Source organism: Zootoca vivipara, chromosome 13 (genome assembly GCF_963506605.1).
Source record: "Zootoca vivipara chromosome 13, rZooViv1.1, whole genome shotgun sequence".
NCBI lineage: Eukaryota > Metazoa > Chordata > Lepidosauria > Squamata > Lacertidae > Zootoca > Zootoca vivipara.
This window is the reverse complement of record NC_083288.1, coordinates 4,242,144-4,261,651: the sequence shown is the minus strand read 5'-3', so window position 1 is coordinate 4,261,651 and position 19,508 is coordinate 4,242,144. Positions and strand designations below refer to the sequence as shown.

Sequence of the window (19,508 nt, the reverse complement as noted above, 5' to 3'; positions counted from 1 at the left end):
TTATTTTCTCAATCTGCTTCCCATGCTCCAGGTCAAGGATTTCTTCACAAGTGTACACATCCTTCACATATAATGCTACTCCCCCCCTTCCTGTTTGCCCTATTCCTTTTGAACAGGTTATACCCCTTTCCTCAATCCCTACATTTTAATCATGAGTTCCATCCCACCAAAGTTCACTAATGCCTATCAGGTCATATTTGCCACCCTGAATTAAAAGCTCCAATTCATCTTGCTTGTTTCCCATGCTCTATGCATTTGTGTAGAGACAACTGAAACCATGAGTTGTTCCCTCTAGCTGCTTCCTTCTTGCAGTTTCTTTCCTTTAGCGGGTTTCTGGAGCACCACCTCAGGTTTTTTTTGCATCAGTGAAGCTATTATCCCCAGTACCAACTTGTCTGTTGTCTGTAATGTTCTTTCTCTCCCTCTCAAAATCTAGTTTAAAGATCTCCTGATCAGGCTTGTGAGACTCTTTGCTAGTCAAGTTGAACATGGGACAGAAAGTTGAACTTGCAGGGACTCCTTGGCATTTCAGGCTTGGATTAGGAGAGGGGAGATTTTCAATAACAGCAAGGAATGTGTACCAAATATGCTTATCGAAGGCAACCATGAATTTATGAGTTGCACCCTTACCTGCTGCTGAACCCACATTTTAACCCACCCTTCCAGTTATCTGTATGTACCTTTGCACATGATGGAAAGTGTCCCTCCGAGTTTGTTCTCTGTGACCCAGGAGATGCTGAGGAGAGTGGTGGCGATGCCCCAACTGCTGCTGCAAGCGCTGGAGGAAGGTCATCTTCATCACTGGGTTGTTAAAAGTACAAGAAACTTGGCTCACTACAATATTTTAAAGTACTCCTTTTCATGGGGAGGATAACCCAGGAAGCACTTTCAAAATGTCTACCACTCGTTTCTGCTTGCCTCTTCACTTCTGCTATATTTTCATTTGTGTTTTCCTGAAAAGTGTGTCACACACGCACACACACACACACACACACACACACACACACACACAAAAGTTGCTGGTACAGGAACCTCCTAATGCACATACAGAGTTGTACATATGGGGAGGATGGGTGCTGAGGGTGCTCCGACTGCTGCGTTAGAAAGCATCTACAAACCACAAAACCTTTGAAAAAGCATTTTGTTCAAGAGATTATATCAAAAGACAATATAAAACAGTAAAGCTTCCATATTGGTTGGATTATTTTTATTTTTATTTTGTATTTAAAGCTCCACTTACCATATCTGTAGATTACTGTATATATTTATGGGTGACAAAAATTGAGGTGCTTCCTTTCTGATTCTCACTAAATGCATTAATTATACAGCTATAACATGACTTCAAATGGTTTGGGGAAACCCTTCGAACTCCACCCACCTTGAATACATGAATCCTGCCACATACAAAGCCACTCCTAGCTGTGTCTGATAAGTCTCAATCTCCAACAAAAATCAGGTTTCAGGGGAACCAATAGCTGCTTCCAGTGGGAGTATTTTGTGATTCACATTCAAGAGGCTGGGGAAGCTCTGGCTGCTGCTGTACTGTACTTTCTTTCAGGGCCAAGGGCAGCTCCTGGCTGCCTTCCTTACCCCTCAGAGCACACAATAACCCATTACAACACCCTCTTTCCTAGCTTATTATAAAACAAAAAGACTCTTTTCTGTGTTAATGAGGTGCTATGTTAATGCAAATGGACAGGTTTTAGTTCCTTGACGTTGCTAATCTTTATTTTGCACCAAGGCTGCTGACATTCTTTTAAACTTTCCCCTTCATACGCAGCAGGAATAATTTGGCTTTCTCCCCACTCTTGCTAGGTAAATTTGTTTCCTTGTACTCATTTGTATGGAAGTGGAATTTTCTCATGTGGCTTGCCAGTTGAGTAAATAGTCTCAGTCACTTGAAAATAACAACTGCAGGTTGGAGCAGAATTTTAGTTTCATGCAGTCTGGCTGCAAGCTGGAGTACCAGACATTTGCCCAATTAATTTCCTTTAAAAGAGGATCACCTGCATTTTAACTAAAGGCAAATTTTGTAAAATAATAATAATGAGGGCATGGTCACTGTTTCTTGTATGAGAAACACTCTGTCATGTTCAATAGGTGTGAAGGAAGCTTCAAAAACTTGCATGTTAACACTTAGATTTGCATTCTGCTACTTGTATCAGTCTAATTTTAACTTATATTGAAATATGTTCCTTTTCATACTCATTAGAGAAATATGATTATAACAGATGGCTAGTGAAAATAGTTGTGATGAGCACAAGAATGGCAATTCCAGAATCGTTTTCATTGCAGTTTAAAACAAAGCCAACCATAGGAGCCAACTCTGAGGGGGGCGAGGGGTCTTCATCTCCCAATAAAACATCAGAGGGGGCTGGGGCCCCGAATTTGATGGGCATTGCTATTCAAATGGCGTGCATACACTGTGTCATGCAATTGATTATGTGGGGTGGGGCTCACCTGCCTCCCCCCTAATATTTTATTCAAGCTGGCACCCCTGAAGCCATCATGAGTCTGGAAACTAGTTGCACAGTTTTCGGGATTCTTAATAACATATTGAGGCAAACAATATTACTTCCTTCCATTGTTCGTTTTGTAATTTTTTTAGCAACAAATCATAATAAAATTTCAATCCATTACAAACATTCAGCCCTGTTTAGGGAAGCTTTTAATGTTTGATGGATTTCTGTATTTTAATATTTTGTTGGAAGCCGCCCAGAGTGGCTGGGGGAACCCGGCCTGATGGGCGGGGTATAAATAATAAATTATTATTATTATTATTATTATTATTATTATTATTATTATTTTATTCAAATGCTCCATGTCAAGCCTTAATCCAAAATAAAATAGTACATGTGTAAGTGTGTGTAAGTGGAGACATAACTTTAAACCAATAAACAGATTGCGTCAATGTAACTAGCTTATGTTATTGTTACATTCAAGCAACAGCAGAAGAAAAATATGTTAATGTACCACAAATATACCCTTAACTCAAACCAAAAATGTTGAATGTGTATCTGTAGCTGCTACAATGAATTGTGTTGCTCTAAATGTAATGCATGTACTGGCACTCTTGGCATGCAATAAATACTCCTAATTTTTAGAGCTAAGTCAAAATTCCCCAGAATACATATTTTTTGAGATGTTTCTTTTCCTCCCTCCTCCCCCCTACTAAAAAGCCAAGAAACATCTCCAAATATTCTCCCCCATTCTCCCTCTCTGCCCCGCGATGCCCTGGCAGAACACTACTTGGCTGGAGCTACATTGATCTTATAAACATTATTAAACATAACGTTCTATAACAGAGGTCGGCAACCTCCGGCCCATGAGCCGGATACGGCCCATGGAGGCCATTTATCCGGCCCACGAGCCGCCCGTGAACCGAGCTGCCCGCTCAGCGAGTCCCCCCCCCCCTGCGCTAAACCGGCACGGCACGGGGACTCGCCGAGTGGTGCTGGAAATGGCGTCTGCGCACGCCCAGACGCTGGAAATCGCTTCTGCACAGGCATGATTTCTGGCATCTGCGCAGCCACAGAAGCGATTTCTGGCACTGTGGACATGCGCAGATGCCATTTCCAGCGTTGCGCAGCGCCCGTCCGGCCCATGGACGATGTCTGTGGGAATAATCTGGCCCATGGCTGGATAACCTTGCCAGCACCTGTTCTGTAATGTTTAATGGCAGTTTCCCTTTGCTGGTGGCTTGCTGCTCTGCAGTGCCCTTTGGTGTCACATTTTAATAACACATTTTAAGTTATAAACATTTTACGTTATAAACTTAGATCTGACCTAGGTCTGAGGTATTATGGAGGGTGCAAAATGGAGGTCAGGTAGCCCAGCCAACAAAATAGACAGTTCCACCAAAAAATAAAGATTAAATAAAATAACCTTGGGGTGGGAGGGGGATGACGCTGTACCATGGTTGCTGCTCATGGTGAGCCCCACTGGGAGAAACTGTTGGAGAATGTGGCTGATATGTTCCCTCCCGTTTTTTCTGCGCACAAACAGAGCAATGAATGTTGAGGTGCCATTTGTGCACAGCTGTACATTAATTTCACTGGAATATTCACAAAGAAACTTAGTCTATTTAATCACCATTCACAGCACTCAATTTATTCAAGGATTCTCAGCTCTCGAAATTCTCTTGTCTTGCTTCTAGACCCCAGTAAAAAAAATATCCCCATAAATAGTATTATTTTTCACAGTGGGAAAACGATGCTCATTGAATTATTAAGATGCTTTGCTTAAAGAAAGAAGCTAGTAAGTTAGCAGGTACACAGTTTGCTGCCTGGCTTGCTGTGCACACAGACTCTGATTTATTCTCTCTACTGGACATGCTCAACTGACAGTAATAATCAGGAATAATAATGAGCAGGGGGCTGTGGCAATGGCAATGGCAGGGCATCAGGTGCCAAAAGTGCAAGCTAAGAGTTCGTTTGAATTTAGGGTTTTTGAAGCAAAGCTAATCCAACAGTTCTGGTTGCATTCAGAAAACATTGGCTGCATACAGAACTTTGGGGGTGGGGGGCTGCTTAGCAACCAGGAAGATCCACAGAAAATTCATCCAGTCTATCTTCACAACAATGCTGAGGTGCAGAAGAGGGGGAAAGAAGGGCTTGACCAAGGTCATTCCATAGGCTTCAGAGCTGAGAAGGGATTTGAATGGTGGCGTCACTGTTCCACTCTTTTAAGCAGGGCCATCTCAAGCACCTTTGGCGCCCTGGTGCCATGGTGTGGCGGATCCCTCCGCCGCCCCCCGCTGCCCCGTTTTCCAGCGCGGCGGGTGGGCGGGCTCAGCCGCCGAAGGCACTGCTGCACGGGGGGCGGGCTTGCTGCGCGGCGGAGCGGCCAGTGGGCCAGCAGGCGCGGCTGCGTGGCGCCCCCCCCTGGCGGGCTGGTGTCGTGGCGCCCTGCGCCACCCAGCCTGGCTGTAGAGCCAGCCCTGCTTTTAAGTCAGCACTTTTTCCAAGTGGTTGTGAAACAACCTCAGTGCAAAAAGACTCCTCTAATTTTATCCACTTTTTTATTCCTCTTCCTCTTCTTCTTTGTTTTCCTCACAGCTACCTTCACAGTCTCACTTTTCTCCTCCCTCTCCTATCACTTCTCCCCAACAGCAAAGCAGCACCCAAATGCTCCCGATGCCTAGGTGTTTCCTGAGCCAGGCTGGCCTGTCATGTTTCACCGCCTGAGGCAAAACAGGAATTGCCACCTCCTTCCCTCCCTCTGCTGCTGCCCCCCACTACCATTTCCACTATCACCGCTTTCAATTCACAGAATCATAGAATTATAGAGGTGGAAGGGATCCTGAGGAATATCTAGTTCAGGGACGTCCAGCTCCCAATACACTGTGACCTACTCACAGTATAAAAAAACTGGCAGTGATCTACCCATTGTCATTGGATAGGAACACCCCACGATCTACCAGTGGATCACAATCTACCTGTTGGACATGCCTGATTCTAGTTCAACCCCTGCAATGCTTTGAGGACTGCCAGGGCATGGTGGTGGCAGAAGTAAGGGGGCTGGGGGTGGCCCTGGTTCTTGCCAAACTCAGTGGGAGCTGGAGCACTTTCTCAAAGCATTGCCGCTTGGCTTCTTTGTGGAAAATGGGTTAGTAATGTCACCTGATGGGACACCTCCTTTTCTGCTTCAGAAGTGGTGGGGCGGGCAGAGAGCCACCTCTTGCACTTCCACTGCCTGAGGCAGGCACTTCACCCCCCGTCACGGGTGGGCACAGCTCTGTTTCTGAGGGAAAGGCCTGATTGGGGGGGGGTAACCTCTTGGACTTAGGAGGATGGATTGGGAGAAGGGTGGGAGAGGTGTGGAGGCATGTCTGTGAAAGGAGATAGAAAGAGAAAGAGGAGTGGCAGAGAGTTGAGGGACAGCTCTCCACACTCACTCTCTGACCCCAAAAGGACTTCCCATGGGTCAACCATTGTCACTGCAACAGCATTATTGTGTGATTGATCAATATTGTGTGGTCTTCATAATCAGGACCAGCGGGACATTGCTGACTTCTCATGGCAAGCCTGGAGTTGTCTAGGGGGTGGGGGAAGCAGCCTTGATGAGACTCTTAATTTTGTATTATGCCACATCCCGAGGCTGCCATTTTGCACCCACAGCACTCAAAATGTGCCTACTGAACCGGAGGATTGACAACTCCTGAAATGGACCCATAGGGAAAACACATCTAAAACAGCGTGCAGCAGCCATAATTGGAATTATACTCACAAGCTGTACTGCCTCATCAGTTTCCTCACCCGCGGTGCTTTCACTTCCTGCTTCTCAGGTACACTGCTTGTCTGTGTTGTCTCTGGCCATAAAGGGGCTAGATTTCTAAATGAAGAAGAAGAAAGAAATGAAAAAAATTAAGAAAAGACAACGTTAGGACTTTTGGGAGATGATATTTGCGCGATTTAAATTAAAGTAGGAAGGTAGGTAAAGGTAAAGGTACCCCTGACCATTAGGTCCAGTCATGACTGACTCTGGGGTTGTGGCATTCATCTCGTGTTATTGGCCGAGGGAACTGGCATACAGCTTCCAGGTCATGTGGCCAGCATGACAAAGCCGCTTCTGGCAAACCAGAGCAGCACACGGAAACGCCCTTTACCTTCCCGCCGGAGCGCTCCCTATTTATCTGCTTGCACTTTGACGTGCTTTCGAACTGCTAGGTTGGCAGGAGCTGGGACCAAGCAACGGGAGCTCACCCCGTTGTGGGGATTCGAACCGCCAACCTTCTAATCGACAAGCCCTAGGCTCTGTGGTTTAACCCACAGCACCACCTGCGTCCCAGGTAGGTAGGTAGGTAGGTAGGTAGGTAGGTAGGTAGGTAGGTATCTCAAGTGTTTGTTTGTTTGTTTGTCTGTGTGTGTGTGCGCGCGCGTGTGTGCGTGCGCACCCACACCCTACTATGATTTTATTTAATTGTATGAATGAATTGTTTTCATGAATTTGTTATTGTTTGCTTTATATGCTGTTGTGTTTGTTGTTATAGGCTGCAATGTTTGCTGTATTTTAATGCTATTGTGAATATTGTGAGTTGGTTTGAGCTCACCATTCGTTGTTGGAAAAATGAAATACAAATATTGAATCAACTCAAATCAGCCTCCGAAGATTATCTCTTTTCCTTTCTACACTCCACAGATCCCTCTCTCTCTTCCCAAGAGCATCTTTTTCTCCTCCATCCTAGACCACCGGTGCTCTTCTACCTCTCTTTCTGCCCAAGCGCTTTCCAAAAGCCCACAGCTTGGGAAGCTCACCTCCTCACTTCTCTCTCTCACTCCCAAAACTCAAAGAAAACCCCATGCAGACAGGCAGGTCCATGGAGCAGCTGGGGAAGCCCTCCCCCTCCCCGCCCCCGGTGCTTCTCTCTTCCACACACCCCATATTCAAGGAAACTCCCGGGATTCCCATCACTCCCACTCCCACTAGGCAGACCTATGGTCAGAGGAAAGCCATCTCCACCACATCTCCTCCCTGTATAAAATACTTCATCTCTGCTCCCTGTCACCTCCATCATGCAGAGGGGCAGGTATTGGCTATGCTGCTGCATCTCTGCCCCCCCCCCAATGCTGTAAACGTATTAGTTAATATCCTAGAAGCCATTTCCTGGGAAATCAACCTGGACCAAAGGAATTTAAATTACGAGAGAGGAGATTTCAACTCAACATGTGGAAGAAATTCCTGATCATGTGAGCAACTAGCAACTAGATAACCTTTGAGGTGCCTTCTAACACCAGATTTTACGTAGTTTTAGCAACCAGTTATCATACCATTTCAAGGTGGGTTTTTTTTTTTTAAAGTCATCCAGCTATTCAGTTTCTTACATTGAGTATTACTCCTAGGGTTGCCACCTGTCCTGGATTATACAGGATTGTCCTGCATTTCAATGTAAAATGTTATGTCCTGTATTTCAGGTCTTCTCTCTCTCTCTCTCTCTCTCTCTCCCCCCCCCCCCCCCCGGTTAGGAATCCTCTCAAATACATGTGTTTGAAAGGGTGTGTGAAAGGTCAGGTATTTAAGCTCTGGAAAACAGACAGATTTACAAATTCATGTTTGTGTTGTGTATGTGCATCCTGTTAGGCTGCAATAGATTGTAATGGATTGCTATGAAGTCACTTCAGCACCAAATGAAATGAAACCCCCACCCCCCACTGCCATGCTCTGTCCTGTGTTTTGCCAGAACAAATGTGGCAACCCTACTCCTCCCCACCCCACAAAGGAACACACAAACTAAGATACGGAGACATGTTGTGGAGAAAAGCAAAATACAGATAAACATAACAGAGAAGTCTAGTTTAATTTTGCTATGGTCCAATATATATTCCAAGCTAATGATGTCAGAAGTGCACCTTCTTCTAGATTCATTAAATTGTGAGTTGTTTTTCAAAGCTTCTACAACAGAAATTGCTATTCTGCATGTGACCTACCTACTCTAAAGGTAAAGGGTAAAGGGACCCCTGACCATTAGGTCCAGTCGTGACCGACTCAGGGGTTGCGATGCTCATCTCATGTTATTGGCCAAGGGAGCCGGCGTACAGCTTCCAGGTCATGTGGCCAGCATGACAGCCGCTTCTGGCAAACCAGAGCAGCGCACGGAAACGCCGTTTACCTTCCTGCTGTAGTGGTACCTATTTATCTACTTGCACTTTGATGTGCTTTCGAACTGCTAGGTTGGCAGGACCTGGGACCGAGCAACGGGAGCTCACCCCTTCGCAGGGATTCGACCCGCCGACCTTCTGATCGGCAAGCCCTAGGCTCTGTGGTTTAACCCACAGCGCCACTTGTGTCACCTACTCTGCGGTAGAATATATTTAGATGATAGTTCCATTTATATTTCGCAGACCATTAAAAATGTGTAAGATTCTCCACTGCTAATGAATTTCAAAAGCTCATTCCAGCATTGGGGGGAATCTTTCAGTGCTGTCTGACAGGGCGAGCACATTCAAACAAGTTCATTTAAAGAGAACTCTTAGCTCTCTCTGCATCAGATGTTCAACATACTGGGATATCTGAACAGGAGTAATCATGATATTGTCGGGAGTAAAGCAGCAGCACTTGTTATATCTTACCTGAACCTTGGTGGGGGAGAGAGGGGAATAGACAGAAAGGCAACCTATTCCTCCTCTACTGATTTCTTCTTCAGTGACTACTTGTTGATATGTAGATTGGTTTTTCTCATGGAAAACGCTAGTGAAGCAGCACAAATAAGACTGAACTTTGTTATTTCTTTAGCCGTATTTTTCGCTCCATAAGACGCACTAAGTTTTCAGAGGAGGAAAGGGGGAAAGCCCTGTTTTGGGGGGGATCAGCTCACCGTTGTGCAGCTTCTTTTGCAAAGAGGAAAAGCCCCGTTCTTGAAGGATCAGCTCAAAGTTGTTGAATTTGCTTTGTGTCAGGAGTATGGACAGGAGTCAGGCTCTGGGGCCTGTAGTGCTTTGCAGGACTGGGGCCTGCCTCAGCTTGTGATGGAGAAGCAGGGAGTGGCCACTCAGGTGAGGCCTCAGCTTGTGCTGGAGAGGCAAGGAGTGACCACTCAGGTGAGACCACTTGATATCTCACTGCACCTCTTGGCAGGAGCTGGGAGGGATAAAAGCTCAGCATTTCCTTTCAGCTCTTTGCCACAGCAATGCTATCCCTGCCTGGTTGCATCTGGCCTCTTGCTCCTTGCACCCTTGCCTTGCTCCTTGGACCCTTGTCTTGCCGACGCCTTGCTCCTTGGACCCTCGCCTTTGCCGACGCCTTGATCCTCGACCCTTGGACCTTTGCCTTGCCGACGCCTTGCTCCTTGACTCCCAGACCTTCGCCTCTGCCTTGCTCCTTGACCCTGCAACTGCCTGCTGCTGGACCCTCAACCCTGCACCTGTTCCTGCTTCTACACCACCATCTTGCCTCTGGTCCTGATGTCCTCAGCCAGGGCTTCAACCGCCCGCCGACCGGACCATGACACTTTGCAAAGGGAAAAAATCCTGTTCAACTCACAGTTCTGTAGCTTCTGATAACCTAATCAGCCAGATAATCCAATCAGTGAGTCCCTCCCTCTGCAGAACATTCAACAATGAAGGCCTGGGCAAGGGGGCGGCTGGGAAGGGGGCTAGCGTCCCTTATCTCCCTCCCCGATCTCTTGCAATCAGCTGCTGAGCGGCTCCTTTTCAATACCCCTCTTTCCCTCTTGTTAGCCTTTATCTCTTCCTAAAAAAAAAAAAACTTGATCTGCTTTTTGCCCCTGGGCAATTCGGCTCCAGGGACCACACATTCGCCCCATAAGACGCACAGACATTTCCCCTTACTTTTAAGGAGGAAAAAAGTGTGTCTTATGGAGTGAAAAATATGGTATATACCACCCTTCATAATACTATCTTAGGGTGGTTCACAGACTAATAGGTAGTAGTAGTTTGGGGAAATGGCCTCATAGGCCAGTTTAGACCCCTTAGTGGACCAAGACTGGCCTGTTGTCCAGGGTTTCACCACCCCTGGGTTAAAAAATTTAAAATGAATAATGATAGATACCATCACTGGATAGAAGCTGACTATGCTGAGCCAACAGTTTGTTTTAAAAAGAATATTGCAAGCACATGTTTGAACATTTGGCATTCCAAACAGCCCAGACGGCTGTAAAATGAATGTGTGTGTGTTCCATGAAAGTAGTGGCTCAACAAATGTACCACATGACAAGTGATATTAAAAACAATGACAGTCGGGAAAATCAAAATAGGCTGATCAGAAATGTGGAGCAGCAAATGTTTCCTTTCTTCAACTTCACAGCTTTTGGAGCACATTTCAATCCACACATGCACACATTGGCAGAGGATTTTTATTGCACACATCCAGTAAGGGCAAGGCTCCAGTAAAAGGTAAAGATAAAGGGACCCCTGACCATTAGGTCCAGTCGCAGACAACTCTGGGGTTGCAGCGCTCATCTCGCTTTATTGGCCGAGGGAGCAGGTGTACAGCTTCCAGGTCATGTGGCCAGCATGACTAAGCTGCTTCTGGCGAACCAGAGCAGTGCATGGAAACACCGTTTACCTTCCCCTTTACCTATTTATCTACTTGCACTTTGACATGCTTCCGAACTGCTAGGTTGGCAGGAGCAGGGACTGAACAAGGGGAGTTTACCCCGTCATGGGGATTCGAACTGCCGACCTTCTGATCGGGAAGCCCCATGCTCTGTGGTTTAACCCACAGCGCCACCCACGTCCCAAGGCTCCAGTAGGATTGGTTAATTATCATGATTTATGTATTTGTTCCATTTGAATTTCTCATTCTCCCATTCTCCCAGGAGCCAAAAGAGTGGCATTGTAATTTTATGAATTCTCATATTCCATCCTTTCTCCAAGGGTTTTTGGGCAATATATATGGTTCCTCTTTTTATTCCCTGTGGTAGATTATGTTGGCAGGGAGTGACTGGCACAAGATGATCCAGAAAGCTTTCTGGCAGAGGAGAGATCTGAATACAAATCTCTACCATCTCAATTGTCACAATAACCCTGCAAAATAAATTAGTCTGAGAGAGATTATGTCAGTAACTTAACAAAGGCTATTGAACAACTATTCAAAAGCTATTTTGCAACTCAGTGTGGATTTTAACTTGATATCGAAACCAAACATTCTACTAGCCAGTGCACCACATTAAAAAAAAAATGCCTCAAGAATAATGTTGGCTGGTCTTCCACAGTCCCAGTGTATTGTTATGAATTTGTGGATGCCAGATCCTCCCTTAAATTCCTGGGTCTAGTGTGTGTTGGAGTTTAATCAATGTTTGGAGTATTAAAATAGGCTGCCAGATGCTGAATTTAGCAGTGTCGATATACAGGCCAAACCAGTTTTTCTGTGTTCAGAAAACCCCCTGGCAGAAAAGCCATCATCAGGGAGAACAAAAGGAAGGTAATGAGTGATTTACAAAGCAGATAGCAGAGGGGGGTGAGCCCCCCCCTTTAGAGAGATAGCTAGCAGAGAAAAAGCGTCTGTCTGTTAAACACAAGGGGCTGAGCAGAGGGCCGGTGGTCAGAGCTGATTTCTGCTGCATCCAAGACTGTGGCCATGGGAGAAGCAATGCTATGAGCCCCTCCATCACAGGTGGAGACCTTGTGGTCTCTTCCAACTCTATGATTCTATGATTCTATGATTCTAGGATCAGGTTATAGATGTGGGCGTAAATAAACTGTATATCATAAAGGCAGTCTCTCCACTGTGCCTTACAAACCCTGGAATCTCTTACCACTTAGAGATTGGGGAGGCATGGAAAAGTATATTACACTCTTCCCCCCAAAATAGCCCCAGGTGTATCTCAAATGGGGAGGAGGAAACTGACAGTGGAAGCGTAGCCCTTAGAAGGACCCTCTTTGTACATTGTGAAGAAAGTGGTTATAGCTATATGTACTCTAAGAATTCATAGAATCATAGAATCGTAGAGTTGGAAGAGACCACAAGGGCCATCCAGTCCAACCCCCTGCCAAGCAGGAAACACCATCAAAGCATTCTTGACATATGCCTGTCAAGCCTCTGCTTAAAGACCTCCAAAGAAGGAGACTCCACCACACTCCTTGGTAGCAAATTCCACTGCCGAACAGCTCTTATTATTAACAGCTCTTATTATTAACAGCTCTTATTACAGGTATTATGTTGGAAATGGCCCCAACTATCACTTAAAAGCAACCATTTCCTCATTCCAGCATCAATCTGTTTTCTTTATTGCGCCTAGTCTGTGCCAGATTCTAGCTCTGCCAGATTCTTGTTTTGCCAGAGCTTCATTTACAAGACTCAAATCTGTCTGGAAATCCTATTTCTCCATTTCTGCTTCATCAGTCCAGTATGAATTAGGGTGAAGTACAATGAAGATGTGGCAGTTTCTCCACCTTAAGCCGTTCTCTCCCCACCCTTTGACATAAATAGAAAGCATTCCAACTAGTAATGCATTAATTGACAGCTTCAATTTCTGAAGCAGCTGTTTTTGATTAGGCACTGAAAACACCCCAGTTCTATTGTAGTTAATTATAAAATAGTCATAAACTAATTCCATAATACAAGTGACAGTGACCCGAGGACACAAATTTAGATAAATTTGGTTTGGACCTCTGATTCTTCCAAGTTAGACCTCTCTGGCCCGGGCAGTCAATTAGGGATAGGACACACACACACACACACACACACACACACACACACACACACACACACACTAATTAGATTATATTTACAGGGAGGAGATACAAACACTAACACTGGATATTCTTGAAAACTGGCATGCAGACTGAAGGTGTAAATAGGTGAATAAACCATATTTCTTAAAGCCAGACAGTCTTTGCTGCATCTTCTATTCTATTCTATCTCTACTTGTCAGAGAGAGGGGCAGGCATCTGACTTTTGCAACAATATTCAAGGTTTACATATTGGACCCTAACAAGAGAGATTTCCACCATTTATTTATTTTTTCAAACTGTAGCCCTAAATAATAGGAATACCCCCCCCTTCTCTCTCTGTGTTAGAAAACTTGGGGACGATGGGAAATTAGTTTGCATACCTCCTACAGTGGAAGATTCCTGCCCTTTGTGAAGAACAGTGGTACCTCTACTTACGAATTTAAGGCATTCTGAACGCACATTCGCAAGTCGGAAAAAATTGTAAGTCGAATCCCATAGGAATGCATTGGGAGAAAAAAATTGTAAGCCGAAGCAACCCTATCTAAAAATTCGTAAGTAGAAAAAATCCCATCTAAACCGCATCCAAGATGGCGGACGGAGCTCCGTTAGTAAGTAGAAACATTCGTAAGTAGAGTTATTAGTAAGTAGAGGTACCACTGAACTTGCTTTTGGGGGGAGAGGGAGCATCTAGGACATGAATAGTTGCAACTGTCAACTAGATTTGTATCCTTGATAGGCATGTATTGCATTCTTTGATGATTCCAATAACTTTCATTAGTAATCTCAACCCTACGAATAAGAATCCACAGACCTGACATTAGGGTCCTGCAGGCTGGAAGTGTTAGGAGGATTTGTCAAAGAAGTTTCTTCTTTTCCAACCTGTTGAAAAATAACTGTACTTTAGTACAGTGCAATTTAGTATAGTACGTAGATTCCGTATACAGATACATTTTGCAGTGAGTGCTTACTTTTGAATCAAGGCTAAAACCGTAAAGGTCTTCTCCTGTACTTTCCAATGAGAATATTTTGTAAATGAATCGCCAGAAATCACAATTGTGTTGTGTAACAAGAACTGGGGGCTTTCGAAAATTGTAGGCATATAAATACTTCAAGCAACAATAACTGAGAAGTAGTGATGCCATTAACATTTACCAAAACTATAGCACATCAGAAATATCACACAACGTTATTTTATTTCCAGATAAAATTAGACTCATTTTTGTTTGCATTATTCTTTAGGCAGCCATTCTAGGCCAATCTACAAAACAATAAACTTCTAGTCAGACTCTCACACCCAGCTCATTATACAAATGCAGTGATCTACGGGAGCCTGTGAGGAGCACACAGTGATTGCTGCTAAGCTCATGATCCATTTATGGTCCATTTGCCTTCATGCAGAGGGGCTATTTGTGCTAGCAACATCACTCACATGCCTCCAACTCCCCACAAATCTTCCATGACTGCTTTGGTTTGCAGCCCTCAACTGGAACAAGACCTCATACCACAATACAGTGGTACCTTGGTTCTCAAATGCCTTGGTACTTAAACAACTTGGAACCCAAACGCTGCAAAACCAGAATTAAGTGTTCTGGTTTGTGAACTTTTTTCAGAAGCCGAACGTGCTCTGTTTTGAGTGTTACGCTTCCAATTTGAGCGCTACACTTTCGTTTGAGTGTTATGCTGAGGTCTGTCTGTTGTTGCTATTTATTTTGCATTTTTGTTTTTGTGGCTTTTTGGTTTGTTTTTGAGACTGTGTGGAGCCCAGTTCAGCTACTGATTGATTGATTATTGTGTGACTCCAGTACATTGTTTATTGCTTTCATTTTATGGATCAATGGTCTCGTTAGATAGTAAAATTCATGTTGAATTGCTGTTTTAGGGGTTGTTTTTAAAAGTCTGGAATAGATTGATCCATTTTGCATTACTTTCTATGGGAAAGTGTGCCTTGGTTTTGGAACGCTTTGGTTTTGGAACGGACTTCCAGAATGGATTAAGTTTGAGAACCAAGGTAACACTGTATATAGGCTATGATGAAAGGAAGTTATGGGTGCCATTTTGATGATCCTCACCAAACATACTCTGTCCATTTCAGTCTCACCATACCCCTAGGTTTCTTACATTAGTAGGAATTAACCTTTCCCCGTTTAGACAAACTGAATTAACTGTTACAAACAACAAGGTTTTTCAAGGTAACAGTGATAGTGGTCAGTGTTGCAGATTTCATAATAATGTCTTCCAAGTTAATTTGGGAAAAAATGTGACGGCTGAATATGCTGCTGAATATGCTGCTCTGTGAAGACATACTCCACTCTGACAGGACCAGTTTCTGCAAAAGAGAGGGAACAGAAATAGCTATTCCCAGTGCTTTTTTCCCTTAAAAATGTTTAGGGGTACTCTCATTTTGACTCAAGAAAATCACCATTTTATAGTTCAAATCGATAAAAATAAATACAGTAAATGGACAAAAGTACAAAGATTCACAAAATGTTTAGGGGTATGTGTACCCCTGCGTCCCTCCAGAAAAAAAAAAGCATGGGCTCTTCCTCTAGGAGGAAGGAGCGTCTCCACCCCCATCATTCTGCCTGGACACTGAGGTACAGCTCCGAGGGCCTTCTGGCGGTTCCCTCGTTGCGAGAAGCCAAGTTACAGGGAACCAGGCAGAGGGCCTTTTCAGTAGTGGTGGCCGCCCTGTGGAACACCCTCCCATCAGATGTCAAAGAGAAAAACAACTACCAGATTTTTAGAAGACATCTGAAGGCAGCCCTGTTTAGGGAGGCTTTTAATCTTTAATCGATTATTTTATTCTTCTGTTGGAAGCCTCCCAGAGTGGCTGGGGAAACCCAGCCAGATGGGCGGGGTATAAATAAATTATTATTATTATTATTATTATTATTATTATTATTATTATTATTATTATATTGGCCTTTTATCAAGAAGACAAACATCCCTGTAATGTAGAAGTAGCAGGCTTTTCACCTGGGACATTGAGATCTGGGACTATTGAGGCCTTGCAAGGCAAGCGTTGGTAACACAGTGTCTGAGGAAAATCAATAGCAGGCATCCCCAAACTGCGGCCCTCCATATGTTTTGGCCTACAACTCCCATGATCCCTAGCTAACTGGACCAGTGGTTGGGGAAGATGGGAATTGTAGTCCAAAACATCTGGAGGGCTGAAGTTTGGGGCTGCCTGGCCAAAAGAAACCATATCTTGGAGACCATATCTTTCCTTCTTCATTAAACACCAGCAACCTCCAGCTGATCTCAAGCTGTCACTTAGCTGCAAAAGCTGCCCTGGTTCATCTCTTGCCGTTGCAAACCCCTCCAATTCAGTTAAAGGGCCTGGGTTGAGAAGAGAAGCAAAATAAACTTCTACCTTGCAGAAAAGAGTGGCTCCTCAGAATATGCAAATGGACATTCCCTGATCTAAGCTCTCTTGGTGTTTTGGATAAATGGTGTTTGGGACCATAGGCTTTAATCTTAATATAATTGGATTGGTTTCAATCCTATATTTTGCCAAAGTGATTTATCTTTCATCTGAAATCTGTGCCAAGGTGAAAGAGGGAGAATGGCATAAATCACAGACCAAATATCATAGCTGCCAAGTTTTCCCTTTTCTCGCGAGGAAGCCTATTCAGCATAAGGGAAAATCCCTTAAAAAAAGGATAACTTGGCAGCTATGCCAAATATTTGAAGGCACACCTATTATTTTCCTTGCTATTAAAGAAACACAATGTAAATGTTGCTATTTTTAGGCAACTGCAGTCATGAAAATTGCACCATCCCAAATTATTTGTAACTATGGTAGACTAAGTCCTTAGGCACAGTTGACTATTTCTAACACATTGCTTCTTTTTGGTCTAGGCATCTGTGTCTGTGCAGAAATTGTTTGTGCTACAAATTCAGGCAATGGGGACCAAGGTAAGAAAAGAAATCCAGGCACTAAATGACTTCAGAAAGTAGGGGCTACCACTAGTCCATAACCACATGGGATGAAAATGCCTCCAAAGAAACAACTTTACAGTAAAAGGACTCCCTCCCAACACAAGGCCGCTTTTTCAGCCCACCCCCACCAGCGCTGGAGTGGGCAAGGTTGGAAATGCTGGTTTTGTGCATGCACACACACATACCCCTTTGCACATGTGTGTGTGAGAGAGAAGGTATGTATGAGTGCTTGAATACATGTACACCTTTCCACATGCAGTGAGTGTGCATGCTGTATGTGTGCTGAATGTGCAGTGTGTGGCCTGTGTGTGTAGTGCATACCTACCTGCGGACCCACACGAAAAGCCGCTTCCACCTGAGCCTTCAGGATGTTACATTTAAAGTGGTCAGGTACTGAGGAAGGTGACACGGGAGGAGGATGAAGGCTCTTCTCTGAAGTTTTGCTATCTTCACCCTGTCATCCACAAGAGGACACACATGGCTGAGCAGGGAACATACTGATTTGAGAGAGATGTCTCTTCACTCTACAACCTCTGGTATGTGAAATAAACAATGACAACCTAAAAACACAAATGCTGCCTTAAACAAATGTGGAGGAGACAGGCTACTCTCAACTTATGTAGGGGTTACATTCTAGGGATAGCATGCAAAACCAAAATTGTGTATAGTCAAATCACCTTGGGTCCAATGGTGGGTGGGATTGCCAAAGTCTTTTTTCTCAGGTGCCTGCCCCCACTTTTTAACTTGTGAACCGTGCAAAGCTGAATACGCACAACTTAAATGCACGTCAGTTGTGAGTTACCTGTGCAGATTCATTAATAACTTCTTTATTTAAAAAAAACCCAGTGATCTACTAAAGATGAAATCAATTTATGGTGGGCATGGGGAGGAAGGAGAGGGTTGTGTTTATTCTAGTGATAACAGAAAGGGGGCAACACAGCGGAGGTAACTGGCCAGGCCAGTTAAGGGCAAGAGGATCGAGACTCTCAAGGTGTCCTCCTGCTCCCAGCTCTCTCCATTCCCCACAGTAACCGAGAAGTTATGCCAGGTTGCCCTCAGGTCATGTGCTGTTGCTAAATACCAAGTCTGCCTGTAATAAAACTGCAATTATCCATGATTTCATCTTGGAAGAGGAAGCCAACCTGGATTGCATCACTGAGATTGAATCAGTTCCAGATGTTTCCAAATCAGATCTCAGGACAGCACCAGCGCAGGACATTGGGGGATTCTGTCTTCCTTACCCAACCACCCATCAAATCGCACCTGGATCCCAATATTTCTACGTAGTTTATGGCTCTTGTGGATTACTGTAACATGTTCTACGTGGGGCTGCCTTTGAAAATTGCTTGGAAACTTCAGCTGCCCCAAAGAGCTGAAACCAGATTGTTATAGGGAGCAGACAACTCTCTTGCTACAACAACTCCACTGGCTACTGGTCTGTTTCTGGGCACAATCCAACGTCCTGGCTACAACCTATAAAACCCTACACAGCTTAGGTCCTGCCACCCTCCCAGGCAACTTTGAAACTCCCTCCCTAGAGAAGCTAGACTGGCCCCCTCCTTGTTGTCCATTTGCTAGCTGGTGAAACCTTCTTCCAACAGGCTTTTGGGTGCATTCAATGAGGGGGACTATTATTATTTTTATGATTTATTTTCTATGTTTTTAGCTGTTCTCATTTTATCTGTAAGCCTCCTTGAGTACCTGTGAGGGGAAAAGCGAGGTATAAATATATAATGATGGTGGTAATAATAATAATAATAATAATAATAATAATAGGGACTTGTGGGTAATTCTGTTGGTGTAACCCAACAACCTCCCTTTCTGAGCTGACTGAGGTGGTCTTGGACCTCGTGTTGAGCCCCATCCCTGTGGTGATTAGCAGTGGAGGATATTAACACACTTGCTATTACACTTTTCAGTATGCGCACTGGAGGATTATACTTAAAATGCTTAAAAACTGAGGACATACCCTAGTTTCTAATATTTTATGGTTTTGCTAGGTCCACCATCTATGTAAGCTAGATCATAATATTTAGTCAGTGGAGAAAATGTCAAGAGGGAGGCCTACCCTTTTAATTGGTCAATTTTTCCATTATCTTGCTCTTGCAAGCAAATTTTCTATCAGACATATTGATCTGCAAGCAGGATACTACTGCCCACTAAAATGTCTTAAGAAATTTTAATCTGCTGACTTGGATGAAGCTTAACAGCTGCCACCATCTGTACAATGTTGTAGCCTTAGTGTCCATGTGAAAACCAATCTTTGGCTGCAGGAAAAAAGTGATAGTGGGTGGCGCTGTAGTCTAAACCATAGGTGTCTAGGGCTTGCCGATCAGAAGGTCGGCGGTTCAAATCCCTGCGACAGGGTGAGCTCCCGTTGCTCGGTCTCAGCTTCTGTCAACCTAGACAGTTCGAAAGCACATCAAAGTGCAA

The 19,508-nt window shown here is 44.3% G+C and overlaps 1 protein-coding gene across 1 annotated transcript in view; it reads right to left on the bottom strand.

Annotated features, from left to right (window-relative positions):
• LOC132593090 (band 4.1-like protein 4B) overlaps nucleotides 1–19,508 on the bottom strand; it is a 66,874-nt gene that overhangs the window by 36,432 nt on the left and 10,934 nt on the right. The window contains exons 4-7 of the mRNA XM_060282065.1: nucleotides 17,401–17,529; nucleotides 13,945–14,012; nucleotides 6,229–6,333; nucleotides 681–801 (exon numbers count right to left, since the gene is read on the bottom strand). Of these exons, the coding sequence (XP_060138048.1) occupies nucleotides 681–801; nucleotides 6,229–6,333; nucleotides 13,945–14,012; nucleotides 17,401–17,529 (423 nt within the window). The remainder of the gene's footprint in view (nucleotides 1–680; nucleotides 802–6,228; nucleotides 6,334–13,944; nucleotides 14,013–17,400; nucleotides 17,530–19,508) is intronic.